This window comes from Prenolepis imparis, unplaced genomic scaffold (genome assembly GCF_030444845.1).
Source record: "Prenolepis imparis isolate NDT839.2.m4 unplaced genomic scaffold, iyPreImpa1.0 SCAF_4, whole genome shotgun sequence".
Lineage (NCBI taxonomy): Eukaryota > Metazoa > Arthropoda > Insecta > Hymenoptera > Formicidae > Prenolepis > Prenolepis imparis.
This window is the reverse complement of record NW_028141162.1, coordinates 780,410-795,377: the sequence shown is the minus strand read 5'-3', so window position 1 is coordinate 795,377 and position 14,968 is coordinate 780,410. Positions and strand designations below refer to the sequence as shown.

The 14,968-nt window shown below is 31.6% G+C and overlaps 2 protein-coding genes and 1 long non-coding RNA gene across 4 annotated transcripts; 1 reads left to right on the top strand and 2 right to left on the bottom strand.

Annotated features, from left to right (window-relative positions):
- Positions 1–1,559: 1,559 nt before the first annotated feature.
- On the bottom strand, positions 1,560–6,862 carry LOC145935564 (alpha-tocopherol transfer protein-like). Its single transcript, XM_083037037.1, has 6 exons — positions 6,728–6,862; positions 4,172–4,310; positions 3,633–3,792; positions 3,384–3,495; positions 2,500–2,863; positions 1,560–1,745 (listed from the first exon to the last, which is right to left on the bottom strand). Exons 2-6 carry the CDS (start codon positions 4,308–4,310, stop codon positions 1,594–1,596), a joined length of 927 nt encoding a protein of 308 aa, XP_082893163.1. The 5' UTR covers positions 6,728–6,862; the 3' UTR covers positions 1,560–1,593.
- Positions 6,863–7,409: 547 nt separating this feature from the next.
- On the top strand, positions 7,410–9,059 carry LOC145935565 (uncharacterized). The gene is made up of 2 exons (XR_014425250.1): positions 7,410–8,599; positions 8,760–9,059. It is a non-coding gene; the product is annotated as an uncharacterized LOC145935565 (long non-coding RNA).
- On the bottom strand, positions 8,998–13,434 carry LOC145935561 (uncharacterized). Of its 2 annotated transcripts, XM_083037033.1 has the most exons (8): positions 13,359–13,434; positions 12,631–13,031; positions 12,033–12,186; positions 11,679–11,864; positions 11,079–11,356; positions 9,943–10,233; positions 9,591–9,626; positions 8,998–9,456 (listed from the first exon to the last, which is right to left on the bottom strand). In XM_083037033.1, the coding sequence occupies exons 1-8, from the start codon at positions 13,432–13,434 to the stop codon at positions 9,301–9,303; spliced, it is 1,578 nt and encodes a 525-aa protein (XP_082893159.1). In that variant the 3' UTR covers positions 8,998–9,300. The 2 variants fall into 2 exon arrangements, with proteins under 2 accessions (XP_082893159.1, XP_082893158.1); XM_083037032.1 differs by lacking the exons at positions 9,591–9,626; positions 13,359–13,434 and having other exon boundaries at positions 12,631–13,020.
- Between the last annotated feature and the right edge of the window lie 1,534 nt (positions 13,435–14,968).

Below are 14,968 nucleotides of genomic sequence, written 5' to 3'. Positions count from 1 at the left end.
CGGTAAAAATAAAATAAAATAATACCGGAATTACCGGCAGAATATTCAATACATGAAAATTGTAATATAGGTTTTGTTTTACCGTTAAGTGACGATGGCTTATCAAAAGTTGTAGATAAGAATGCATTTCGCAATTTTTAAATGCTCGCGTGTTCGTGGCCTGAGAGAGAAAGACGTGGTACCGCGAAAACCTGACCACGACAATTCTTAAATTATAAAAAAGCACGTTTTTACGAAGCGTCGACTCTAAAAATCGACTGCAAATGTATATTATTGTAAAAAGATACAATTCATCAATGACGTTCACTAAGTTCAAAAATTAAAGATTACTTATTTGATATTACCCTTAGATTACTTAGATTTCCTATTAAATTACCCAGGATTACCTGAGAATGCTAAAGATTATTTAGAATTACCAAAAATTACCTTGGATTGCGCAAAATTTCCTTTGGATTGCCGCTGAATTACCTAGCTCTTGTACAAAAATTACCTCAGTGACCAACCCCTCGGCTTAAACGATAAACGATAAGTAACATTTGCGTGTTACATTTTTGCACGTCTGTGTTTGAGCGCAATTCATATGGATTTATCAAAATGAGTGTATATAGAGAGCTATCTTTTCCATATTACATTCGCTCAAATAGAAAACCGACTATATATTATTTAATTTCTGAACATTATCATACATATTTCAATAATGACACGATCACATGTCTTGATGATAATGTAAGACTTTTGGACATACTTTTGTGAAATATCACGTATTACATACATCTCTATTTTATGAGATGCTCTCTTTCTTTCTATATGTGTATCTGCGTGTGTATTAAAATAATAAATTTGCTAATAATAAATTAATAATAAAACAATTTTAAAAAAATATATTATTCATTGATTGAAGAAATAAAAAATGCTTTTGGGATGGTATTTTATCATTAATATATATATAGTCTCGCACACACTATAAAAATATTACATTTCAATCACATAAATTTTTCAGAGAGACGTTAAAATTTCAAATTATTATAACTTTATGCATATACATACATCTAATCAGAAGTCATCTCGGTATTGTCCGAGAGTTTAACGAATATAATTATATATGAGAAGAAAAATAAACTAGGTATATAAAAAAAAAAACTTTATTTTTACGTTATTTGAAGCAACGCTTTATTAAATTATAATCAATTTTAATTAGCGCGTCTCTAATTATAAAAATAAATAAACTATTTCGTTAATAATAAAAAAATGCAAAATATATTCTATTAGCGTTGCGTTATTTCTTTTGTCAGGGAATATTTGCTATCTTTAGTATTCTCCGCAAACGAGCTTTCCAATTGAATTATTTTATTGATTGTCGCTGCAAATTACTTGGAAGAAACTCGATATCCTGTATAAATTCTGTACTATACAAAAGTTCATGATTCGATTATGGTTGTTTGAAAGGAAGTTGCATTAAAATATTCATCACACGAGCGTAACGTACGATCGATCCAACGTCGAAGTTTCTGCTCCTAACGCAAACGAACGTTCCAATTAACGATTGCCGATCGGCGGTGATTTTGGGACACACTCCGTGACGCGTTAATTAATTTAATCGATGGTCAATTGCCGGAAGGATCCGTCGATACCGAACAGATCATCCTGCGTCTTTGGTTTATTTGGTCGCAAAGCTTCGTTGGTTTTCACGGATTCCTGCTCCACAAACCACGGCCCGTATTCCTCCAACTTCTTCAACCACATTTCTAAAAGAGAACGAACAATATTTGTTAGAGAGATTCGTTTTAACATCGAAGTTAGTTTTTAATGTATTTTCTACGCATCCATTTATCCTAATTATTATTATTCCGATTACAACTCTATATCTTGTATCGAAATCGAAAATCTTTTTAGAACGAAGATGTTTAATGATAGGAAAAATTTGATTTAAATATTCAGGAAATTCGAAAAAATTGTCATTAAGGCTCCTGGGTGCTCACCGCGGCCATATTGGATTGTGATGTCAGAGGCGAGAAAGCACACGCTGAAAATTCTTAGATGCCATTTTTTAATGAAAAGATATTTCGATTAAACAGCACTTCAGATGGCTTTAGCACACTCTTAAAAACCCCCGAAAACTATCCTTTTCCCTTTATAATCAATCAACATCTGTAAAATGATGGAGATATCAGACTTTGACATGCGGAATGACTGCGTATGTGCAAAGACCAGACGGACTGGGCTTCATAATATTACATTTTACAGCTGTTGATTGATTATAAAGAGAAAAGGATAGTTTTCGGGGTTTTTTAAGAGTGTGCTAAAGCCATCTGAAGTGCTGTTTCATCGAAATATTTTTTTATTTCGAAATGGCATCTAAGAAATTTTAGCGTGTGTTTTCTCGCCTCTGACGTCACGATTTCGACATGGTCGGAAAGGAGCCAGGAGCCTTAAAATTCAACGAGGAGATTACGAAAGACATTCTGTAATTTCAAATAAAATTAATGTAAAATATCGTGCCGTGTATATCTGCGCTGGGTCCGGCGTCTCCGCCATATTCGGTCGGCATTATCTCCTTGGGTATGTGAGTGTAGAGCGTTTCGATATTGTTATGCGTAAAGATGCGATTGCGTATCTTCTCCTTCAGGAACGGCTTGACGAAATTGAGAATCGTGTCGATGAGCGGACTGACGTTGATTATGTGCACCTCCTTCACTTTCGCCGGATAGGCTTCTTGCGCGCAGACGAGAAACTTCTTCACTAAGGTAGGCGTGAACTTGGCGAAGTACGCGGGTGTCGCGATGGAAGCGTCGAAGATGTAAACGTCCCCGGCAACGCCGTGGGTCTCCTCCTTGAGGCGTACATCGCCGATCATAAACACCAACTTTAACAACAATATCTTTGTTATCTTAACTTGAAAATAAAATATAAGCGTGAAATATTTATGTACGATGTGAAATTGTTTTCAAAAATCCGCGATCGAAATTGATATAATTTTGAGTGAGTATAATAATAATAATACGATAAAAAATTCTGAAAATAATAAATATACTTTTATATTATATAGTACTTAATATATAATAAATAAAAGTATATAATAAATATATTTTTAAATATATATAATACTAAATATACTTTTTAATAATAAAAGCTCTTTCTTATACTGAAATAGTAAATGAATTTAAGTTTTTGGTTTATGCTATAGACGATGGAATGTATTTTTTTCAAGGATACCGAGCATTCATGACGCATGTTTTAAAAAATTGATTGCTGGATATTTAGGTACTATAGAATAATTGAATTGATTGATTTGACTCTCTCTCTCTCAAAAAAACCGGGCGTTTCTTCAATCTTCTTCTTTAATTCATAATTGCACCATTAATGATCGAAAAATAAATTCGTACCTTCATAGCTTCCGTGATATTGGAAACGGTTATTGGTACGTCTTTAGAGATACCTCGCATTAAGATCACACGACGTCCATTTTTCGTTAAACCAGGCAAAGGAGGTATATGTCTGTAAGAAAAATATGAAACAAAAAATTAACATTTACCTGATAAAATATATGAATTTTTCATCTCTTTAGCGCGTCTCTCCGTGAATGATTAAAACTTTAAACTATAGCCAGCCTATATTGTGCGATATTTCCTTACACATGTTTCGCTACTTCTTGCATCGACGGCCTCGTAATGTCACGATTAGAAAAAAATTCGGGGACCACCGCGCGCATCGTAAAATACATGTCCAGTTTTTGTTTGCATCTTTCCAAGGAGAATTTGCATCCGCGTAGAAACGTCATTATTCTTCGGTCATCTGAAAAAAAATCAGATTGCATTTTATTTCAAGTATATAATTTAGTGATTAAATTCAATATTTATTAAACTTATGTGAATCTTTTATAGCATCTTTTTGAGAATGATCGAAATTTATATAACTATATTGCCGGAGTGCGTATCATATTATACAATTTCGATATTTCATTATACATATTTTACTTTTTGCATCGGGCATTTAGTATTAAATGCCATAATATTCCAAATCAAACGTTTTTTGTATTATGACACACGCATAAAATCATTCTATTCCGATTTTAGTCGTGAATTATAAATTCTTTAACAAAAACTTTAGCCTGTCAAATTTAGAATGAGGTATGTTTTGTGACTATTTTAGTTTAATCGAAAGCTAATAATACCATCAAACTGAGGTAAATGAGGTTGTTTAGCGAGCCACTCCTTGATCATCTCGAGATCCTTATCGCGAGTCGCTGGATTTTCATTCAGCTCGACTCGTATCTGCTTAGACATTTCATCTGTAGGTTGTACCAGCAACATCTATAGAAACAGATTATAATAAGGAATTAAGTATGAAAATGTACTCGAGAATTCTCATATAATATAAATTATTATTAAATATAATTTTATAGTATTCTCTTTTTTTTCTAAATTAGAAAGCGTAAAATTAAATTACTAGAGAATAAATCGGACATAAACACACACACGCACAAATTCATATTCTCGCGCATAGTTTCGCTGGTGCATAATGTCTATATAATTGTGTCTATATAATTCTCGGTTTGCACGTGTTCAGTTGCATGTAATGTGCACTACATGGATTACACAACCGGTTAAGATACCCATCGTTCTTATGTCAGGAATTAATGCTGACCAAAGCGAATTGCTCAACCAAAACTTTCTCTAAACTCGTCGCGGTTTCGCGGCTGGAGAAGCAAAGAGAATGTTTCTTAGTCTTTGGCCCGTATTATGAACTCGCATTTATCTGTAGATGTACCTCTAAAGTTAGAGGCGCAGATAAATGTACATCTAAAATCAATCATATATTTATCGCACATTTAGAGCTTACATCTATCTTTTAGATGTGTCTCTAAAGTTATAGAGACGCAGATAAACTGACTTTAGTCATACATTCATCTGCGTCTCTAACTTTAGAGGCACGCATCTATCTCTTAAATGTGCCTCTAAAGTTAGAGTTAAAAAACAAAAAAGAACAAATGTGAAAAAGTTTTGAAACTTTTGTTATTTTCTACAATTACTTTCTTAATTTCTCTATAACGCGTAACATAATCTTCTCTCTTCAGAATAATTACACACTCCATATAAGCACTCTTGGCCACAAGATAAAACGCGGAGAATTTGGCAAGCGTGAAAGTTTACGAGGGATTTGAAAGTGACAGGATAAAGTTTGTAATATTATAACCTTGCGACGAAAATATGCAAATTCAAGAAATTCAATGGCAGTTATTTATTTTTCAATTATATGTAATGTAAGATTATTAAGATATTTATGTTAACTTTAACTTTTAATTAATTTAAAAAATTTGAATCATTAATATATTTGATTATTATTATTATTATTATTATTATTATTATTATTATATAATAGCGGCAATCATAGAATAGTTTTTTATGATTCATATATTCTGCATAATAATTAAATTACTAAAAGCGCTGGTAAAAATTTTTTTAATTGACAATGAAAATAACATATTGAATTTTAATGCTTTAATCCTTTAATGCTTCATTAATCATTTAATGTTTTGACTATAAAACCAATCAATATGTGTCAATTTATTTGTTACAAGTAAATATTAATTTATTATGTTAAAAAGGAATTTAATTGAGATTTAATAAGTTATAAAGCTGTACCTTGAATATTTATATCTATAAAAAAATTTTTAACATTTAATGTTTTACGTTTGTTTAATATTTCTATATTGTAAAGTTAGTTGAAAGCATAACAGAAAACCACAGCTACTTCTGAATTTAAAAAACATTATATTATGAAAAATGGTTTGGGACTCCTAATGCGAGATATATTTTGTGCAATTTACTATTAAATCTGGTTGTGGCACAATCAGATTTATGTGTGAACCTACCATACTGTTTTTTCTTTGTAGTAATCTCGCGTGGTATTAGAAAGTTTCAAGAAGGATTCTCTCAAAGAGAGTTACATCAAGAGATTGAGGATTTATTAATAACTAACTTAATGTTAAATTTAAAGTGTACGATCTCTTTTAGTTTTTTTTTAATTAATAAAATAATTTTAAAGACATTTTGTATGACATGTATGGTAGATTTCGATTTCCAACAAGATAAATAAAATTTCAGATCTCAAAAACGTTAATAACTATTATAAGACATTTTTTATTATGACGATGTAAATAGACAAAATTAAATGCAATGTTTTATTTATTTATTTGTACAATAATATTTTTATTTTATTGGAAGAGTTATCTTTTCAGAAAATTATTATTTTATCATTTAAAATATCCGAATTTTCATCATGTGCATCTAAATTTTTTTTAATAAGAAGAGGATACTTTTATGAGCAGTTTAAGCGAATTTAATTTTAATTTTACGTTTTATGATCTCCACACTCTTTTGTACATATAAAATATAGATATTATCTATTTTAATTTGAGAAAAATTCAAATGTTAATCAGTTAAAATACCGAATTAATATTTTTATGTTGGCATATCAAGAGATATTCCTAAATTTTATCTTAATATACAAATACAAAAATTAAGCGACATCGTATAACCAATAAATGAAAATATATATCTTTTGTGGAGAATAAACGGCACGTTATGTGCACATACACACACACACACACATACACTTATTGATTAATTTTTTTAAATTTAATGGTACGTAAAATCGTGACATAAGCATTTGTAAAGAGGAAAAAAACCTTTTTTCAAACATATACACATATTGAAGTTAAACTTACCTTGACCGATGTTCAACACGAATCAGACGCACAAACGGACACAAACGTGCGAACGATCGCGACGGCGATGACTTTCGGATTGTTGCGGAAAGAGAAATGAGCGGAGCGGCAAACTCGAGAGACGGCAAACGAGCAACAGAGTGGGAACCACGATCGTGGACCGGTTCTCCTTTATACCGTAGGGATACCCCACTCCCGCTTCTCTTACCGTTATGATACGCGGTAGAAAGAAAATTTGATCAATAAGCGATTTTTTGGGGAGTTCCTAATTAACGATCGCGATCGTTAGTTTACGGTGAGTCAGACGAGATCATTCTGCTACATTCGGCAATGTGGAAAAATTTTCGCCCGTACTCACATTTTAAAAAGAAAGAAAAGGAGCAGTAAATACATAGTGCAGAACTTGAGAGTATAGAACTCTTTTATAGACTGCGACAAAAAATTGATAGAATAATTTGTTTGTAATAATGTTAACAAAAAAGAAAAAAATAATGCGAAGCTGCTCATAAAATTATTTCGAGGAATTTTAGTATTTCGCGAGAAAAATTTATTACTCGAAGGATTTAAAATCCTTCTTCTTTTCGAAAAGGAACGATTATTTGCTACGTTTGTTATGAGTACTATAAAATGTATTTTGTAAGGATAAAGAAACAATAATCAAGTTCACACGTAAATCTTTTTGCCACATATTTACATTTAATGACTAATTATGATAATGCGCATCATTGAGAATGATTAATTATATATCAGAAGAATATGATACTTTTTGCATAAAGCGCGATATGTTTGTGATATAGTTAATCTATGATAATTATATCAATACAATCTCCCGATATATAAGATAAATATATATTATTCTTTGTCGAATGGAAAGATAAACAGAGGCATTGAAAATAGTTGCATATTCTAAGTACAGTTAAGAAAATGAGGAAATTGTAGAATCGACGCACTCGCGAGTTTGCACTCGCCATCACGTCGTAACGCAACAGTAACAATTTCGCAATCTCAATCTCTTGCTTACCGGCGAAACGCGGTGATAGTGACTATTGCATTTAATATAATTCCGCGATTTTAGAAACTTTATGAAATTGTACGCTTATGTAACGCGAAAATCCTCGCCCAGGTGAGCGCGCACATGCCTTGGTCACTCCCCGTCTTCTTCCCGCTCTGATAAACAAATTCTAAAACTTTCTTCTCAAGGGGGATCGATCCATGCGCCATCAAACACCTATACCTATAGGTATGTTGAGACAGTGGAAAATAATATACAAATCAGACATGTTAAAACGATTACGATAAGAAAGCTTGCGACGTTTTTTTTTTTTGCGTACTGTATTTTTGCGCGACTCTTGTCTCATTTATCGAATGAATTATTTATCATTATTTATTGTTATTAAGATTTATAAGATTTTACTTCGCGGTAAGTGACGCGCCATTATAATTAGCGACGAGTACAGAGTCCTGGTTTCTGTGCGTAATGCGAAGAAAAAATGACTTAATTGACATAGCTAACTTTAGTCTCCGCTATAGTCAGCGAGGATGACGATCGCGATATTTCTCTCCATTCTTTATATTCATATATTCACTTCCGAGTGCACAGAACTGCACGCTGACTAATCGCGGTCAGCGCCCAATGCCCTCGTCTTACTTTCTTTCGTGCGAGTATAATAATCGCCCATGTGTGTTGTTGCTACCTGTCGTTGTTGCACCAGCGTAAAATTACGCGAACGGCGGGGCAAACGTCATAATCGAAGGAATTCGCGTGTGTATAAAAGTTGGCGGTTGCAATCGCGCGATTTTGAAACTGATCGAAATGAGCAAAAAACTGCCGAGTAAACGCACACTCGGTAAATGCTGCCGCAATTACGTCAGGTATGTACGAGAGAGCCTTGTCTTCTTAACGGATATAGATTACACGCGTGACATTTATTTTTCTCTATATTCAATTGAATTTTAATATAACACAGATTTTTTTTGTGTCTCGGTGAGATTAAAATTATTTATTTATTTATTTTTTTCCTTTCTTATAAAGGAAACGCCGCAGAGATGGATCGCTTTCCTAACTTACACTAAAAAGGTTTTGCGAGCAGCTGGTAAATTAAACTCTTGCCGAAATAAAGTTGTTGGGAAATTCAACGAAGAGTATAAAGTTTCATTGTTTGTTCGAGCTAACTTAATTGCTCCATTATTTAAATGCGAGTCGACAGAAATTGAATAACACTTTGTATAAATGAATAAACTAATCATGATGCAATCGGGACAACAGTGCATCAAGTGTATACCGTATTAAGGTTTATTTGCAAATTTGGTAATAAATATAATATCGTGATTACATGTGTGATTACACATTATAATTTCCCTGAACGCTCATTCGTCAGATATTCTTTCTCGTAATCGATACAATAATTTCTCCTTCTCTTTTTCTTTCTCTTTTATAAAAGAAAAGATTATCAAAATTGTCAATTGGCATTTCTTAAAAGTAATTGGCGTTTCCTCGCATATATAAATATAAACGAGAAAGGGAGTAAAGAGAAATAGAAATATTAATAATAAAAATGATTGTCTAGCTGTTTTCACGAAGAAGCCCAGACGGCTGCGGCGACGACCGAGGCCGCGACACTGAACGTTGTAGCGAGACCACACGGCATTGTCTTGGACGAAGTCGAGTAGAAGCTGGCTTCTTTCTTTTTCTCGATAGTTGTTGTCTCTACGGTGCTTACAGTAACCTCCTAAGAAAAAAGTACAGCTATAAAACACTCATACTTATATGTTCAGAAATAAGAGATTTTCTAAAAAATTTTTATTACGAAACGATTTTCATCGATAGATGATTAAATTAAGAATAAAATCGATAAAAGCTTACTTTGACATTAGTGTCAGTTAGTAATTTACTCCTCTCCTGCACAGAGATAAAATGATTTAATAATTAACGTTGAAGAGTTATTATATTTAAATAATATTTATTTTTCACAAATGAATATTATCAATTGTGATAATTAATAATTTAATTAGTTAGTTATTCTATAATCAAGTGATGTATAATATTATTTATATCTATATTTCCAATACGTGTTATTCTGTGAGAAAAAACGAGATTATATGTATATAAGCGTTACAAGTTCCTGGTATCGAACAAAAACGCCGATATTACCATATAGTTCTCATTTAATAAAGTATTGTCATTATTTATTATTACGATAATTAGTTCGCCTTACTGGTTTTTCAACGGCATCCTTGTCTCTCGTAACTCGCTTCTGCGCTGGCAGTTGTTGCGAGAAAATCTCGATGGGCAAATGCGAAATGGGAATATCGCGCCTTTCTCGATTTATGCATCCTGAACCGTGGCAATTGCTCGCAATCGCTTTTCTAATCGCGATCGGAAGCTGCTCGATCGTCACTGCTTCTCGAAGAATTTCATGATTCGGTCCTTGCGCGACGAACGGTACAGATTCCTTGTTCCCGGCACAGATTTGCGTCACGACTAATAGAGTATCTTTCGGAGAAGTCTGCGCCGATTGGGAAAATGATATTTAATGTATATGCGTGTGAGAATTCTTACTAATATGTAAAAAGAGCAATATGTTTCTTTTATCGTTTTATTTATAACTTATATTATTTATTTAATTAATAAAAATAAATTTTATTTATAACTTATAATTTATATTAGTCTTGCATTTAAGTTAATATATCTGTGACGTACACTGTAAAAAAATTTAGTAAATTTACACAAATAATAGGTGTAAAAATTACATGATTTAGTCTTGTAAATATAAGAAATCATGTAATTTTACAGAAATTATGTAATTCCACAAAATTATGTAGACTTGTCTTTTATTATGTAAATATATCTTCTTTTATATGGAAACTTACGAAATAATATAATATTTTAAAGATTTTATGTAATTATCTAAATTTTTGTAATATTACTCAATACAACAGTAATATTCTATATATCGTGTTTAATAATAATATGTTTAATAATATGTTTGATAATACAATTATAAAAAATATTTTTACATTATCGTTTTATAATTTTACATACATATTGTAAATTTATTTTTGCAATCAGCTTAATTACAAATGAAGAAATTAATTTTACTTGTATATACTGCAAATTTACAAACGCGTGGAAATTTACAACTATTATGTGGGTCTTAAAATTACCCACTATAATAGTTGTAATTTTACACAAAATTTTTTTACAGTGTAGATATTCTAGTAACTACTGAAATATAAAGACAAACACATTTTGTTTCAAAATTATTCTGAGACCTGGATTTGGATAACATTTATTATAATGTTATTGTTATATGTTTTTATGTTATTATAATGTTAATAAAGCAAGGATTACTTCACGGGTCACGAGATCGACAGTGACGATTCCCTCGTTTCTCGGCACGATAGCGATTAACATGTAACCATTGTTGTTTGGAATGGACTTGAGATTCTTGATAGTATTTTCAATTAAATTAGTTACAGTTGGTTTAAGAGGAAACGATTTGTGCAATAAAAAATCGTCTTCGGATGTACTACGGTTCCTACTCAATGATTCGAGCAGAGATCGGAAGATTGCCATACTAATTTTGGAAAACATATCGAAAACATCCCAAGTGCCGTCATAATTCATCGCTGTAAAAAGATAAAAAATCAATTCTTTCATTTTGTATTTTTTCTTATAGATTAATCAAAAATTACAAAGTTTTATCTATCGCTTAATGTTTTATGTTTAGAATTGTTGTTGTTATATTATCTGAATTAATTATATTATCAGTTTCTTACTTAATTATTTAATTTTATTTTCCTTTATACTTTTTCAGTTTCGGATATTATTTTTAATATATTAAAATATATTAAAACATTTTTAATGTTTGTACAAATATATTATTAACAAACCGAGCTGAGATTATTTTTATTTATTTATTTGTTACTTGTTCCATCTTGAGAGACTCACTCTCTGTTTTAGGATCAGCTGTAACCAAAGAAGAAATAGATTTCTCTCGGTCATCGAGATCGCCGCTGATTTGCCAAATGTCGTTCAAATCACGTTTGTACTTATGCATATCTAACTTTATATCGCTTTCGTTGGATACATCAAACTCTCTAGGGGAGATGAAGAAGTTGCTACTATGAACTGCACCTATAAAATCGATGAGATATAAAATTAACAATCGAGATGTGAGAAATGTATACGCATTATATTATTTAAGATTTAATATTTAACACACATTCTCGAAAGTATGTATTTTATAGATATATATTTTTCTGGTAGTTTTTTTTTATTATTTGATAAACGAAACATTTAAACCTATTGTCATTCCTCTTGTTTGTCTCGCCCAGGACGACAATTCTTCGATATTCGCACGAAAAATACGTTCACGATCGCAATCTTTTTCTTTGTTTTCAGAAATTAACGCATCATCCAAAGAGATACTAGGAGTCTCTATCTTGTCACGGCATCTCTAATTAACAGTGTTAATTGTATGACATACATAAACATTTATACATATACAAAGACAGAAGATATTTCGTAAATAATTCAAATCTCAAATTAAAATCATGAAATATGAACAAAAAACTTGAATACGTATATAATTCAAATTTCTCACAACGCAAACACTAACATTATAGAAATTGAATACTATAATTCTTTCAGCTTTTTAAACATAAATTGAAAAATGAATACATCTTTTTAATTATTTGCTTGATTTGTGAATATTAGATTTTTATCAAAATATAAATTTGTCGCCATTATAATTAAAAGCATTTAAATATATTTTCGCAAGAAATAATATATTTTAATTATTGTAAAATGCAGCAAAGAGTTAAATAATGAAAGAGAAGTCTGATTATTTATTTTTTGTAATTTTTTTTAGAAAATGGTTAATATGATTAAGGAGGAGTACTTGAAGAAATCCTTCAATCGCGAACGGTAATCTGTCTTTGTAGTCTTTCCATAGATTTTCTTCCCTTTTCTCATCCTGATCCCTCTCGTCGATCAAAAGCAGAATGACATTTCGCGGAATAATAGTAACATTAGCGTTCTTTTCGGAGGAATTAGACGCGTCATTTCTCATTGTTGACGCTGTGTCATTGACGAATTTTATCTCTGTACTCTCAGTCGTCGCTCTTTTTTCTCGTGTCCGATTCTCCGCCATTCTTTCCAGTTTTGCCGGCACTTTCGCATCCACAGTTTGCAATATCCTGTCCATACTTGTCACCTGCATCTTGTCATTCAACGCGGAGTCGACCCTTTGATAAGTATCCAAAGACGGTGCTGCGTCCCACGTGGACGGCACAAGTGCAACTGGTGAAGCGTAAGATAAATCACTAGTCAATACACTAATATAACAGCGCAGTTTTCTAAGAAAATCGATTTAAAAAACGCATTACGCATTTGTATAATATACATATATTCTCGAAAAAAAAAAAAAGAGAAGAGAGACATGATCGCAAAAAGAAATATGCATAATGATGCGATGTGAAATAATAAATCTTGAAGAACGAAGTTAAGAGTCAACTGAATAATTATAATTTGTGTAACTAATGCACTTTGTATTCTTTCTTGTTGTCAATTATAATTACAAATGTGACTATTCAAACAAAGCGAAGACGAGAGCAAAGATTGACGTACCTGAACGATCCATCGTAAATCCAAAGGAACACGTCATCGCCGACCATAGCACCGCAAGGATACCAAGATGAAACATGGTGTTTTCTATATTATATGAATCAAATATTAATTTAACGTTTTTTCATTAAGACGCGCCACGATATGGTATGTGGATTTCCTTATCGCGTATGTAATTTATAATGTATACACCGCTCACCCTCCGTGTAATCAATTTCTGACAAAAATGCGAAATTGATGCGATTCTTTGCTTCTGGATCGTCGTTCGATCTCGGTAATTGCTACGTGAGAAAATATGTCTGTTTTATTTTCTTCTCGAAAAAACAACTAGGCTATGCTGTCGTTGGTTAACAAAATCGGTTGCCTGTGCAACCAAACAAATTATTATCTATACGATAATCAAAATATATTAGTTGCTTTCCATTTACATCAAAACTCAGATAAATCTCACTTCTGTCTTTCTTCAACATCCATGTTAAAGAAAGACAAAAGTGAGATTTATCTGAGCTTTGATGTAAATGGAAAGCACCTATTATATTTTGCAAAACTTTTCGAATTACTACATAATTGCTACTAAATTCAGATTTTTTAACTAATGCTTAAGCATATATGTACTTTGATAATACATTAAATTCGTTTGATTTACTACGACGAATTCAAATGAAAGGACAAAATAATCTTTATACTTTGAATAACGGATTTAGATACATTGCGCGAGATCTGTTAAACACTTGACATTGAGAGAATCTTGTGATCTCATAGGACAAGAATTCGTAATGAGTATTATAATTAGCAATAGTGGGATGAGAACTATCGTCCTAAATAATAAAATATTCGTCAGTATATGACTTTTCCATGCTCGCAAGTTGTAGCGCAACCCCTGTTTCAAGTCGATACGTGACATATTTAACCGTTGAGACTTACATAGGTCAGTTGACGGTGAACTACGCTCAGCCGATTTATACTATTTGTTTTACGTCATTCGTTTCGTATGCATCCTCACGTTACATACAAATCATTTATTTTCATCGATTAACCCGGACTTACGTACGTGATGACGGTACTACAGTAAATTGCCGCACTCGTCTGTAAGGATTTGCACGTGTAATTTTTCGATACAAAAAATCTTCTGTATATATTTTTAGAAAAAGATGACGACTTACCGATCTATATTTACTATGGAAAAAAATTAATTGCATATAACCTTGTTTAAAATTTATTTTAATGATATTTATATATATCATTAAAATTAAGTTCGGCTGTTATAAAAAATATTATAAATATTGATAAATAGGAGAGAGAGATATATAAAGAGAACATGAATTAAATTCATTAAATTCTGTTTGCAAGATATGTTTGCATACGAGTCGCTTAACAAATATATACCGTGGGGGAAAATATCAATATTGGGGTTGAAGGGGTAAAATGGGCTAATACGTGTAAGTTCAAATATCTTATGGTACGCACAAGATGGATTTTTTTATTTTAATGTTAATATAAGCATGAGATATTAATCAGTTACTATCAAATTTAAATTGGTAAAAACCACTTAAGACAGTTAAAGAGTCAACGGAGCGAAATTATCCCGGCAAAGTATTCTGAAATAATTTCAG

What these genes read in the sequence shown, in the direction of transcription:
- LOC145935564 (XM_083037037.1), bottom strand. Translation starts at nt 4,310, where the DNA reads ATGTTGCTGGTACAACCTACAGATGAAATGTCTAAGCAGATACGAGTC. An exon ending in CAAGAAGTAGCGAAACATGT is followed by an intron (nt 3,496 to 3,632) that starts GTAAGGAAATAT and finishes TTTTTCTTACAG; the next exon opens with ACATATACCTCCTTTGCCTG. An exon ending in ACCCAGCGCAGATATACACG is followed by an intron (nt 1,746 to 2,499) that starts GCACGATATTTT and finishes GTTCTCTTTTAG; the next exon opens with AAATGTGGTTGAAGAAGTTG.
- LOC145935561 (XM_083037033.1), bottom strand. Translation starts at nt 13,434, where the DNA reads ATGTTTCATCTTGGTATCCTTGCGGTGCTATGGTCGGCGATGACGTGT. An exon ending in TCGATCTCGTGACCCGTGAA is followed by an intron (nt 10,234 to 11,078) that starts GTAATCCTTGCT and finishes CAATCGGCGCAG; the next exon opens with ACTTCTCCGAAAGATACTCT. An exon ending in TAACTGACACTAATGTCAAA is followed by an intron (nt 9,457 to 9,590) that starts GTAAGCTTTTAT and finishes CTTTTTTCTTAG; the next exon opens with GAGGTTACTGTAAGCACCGT.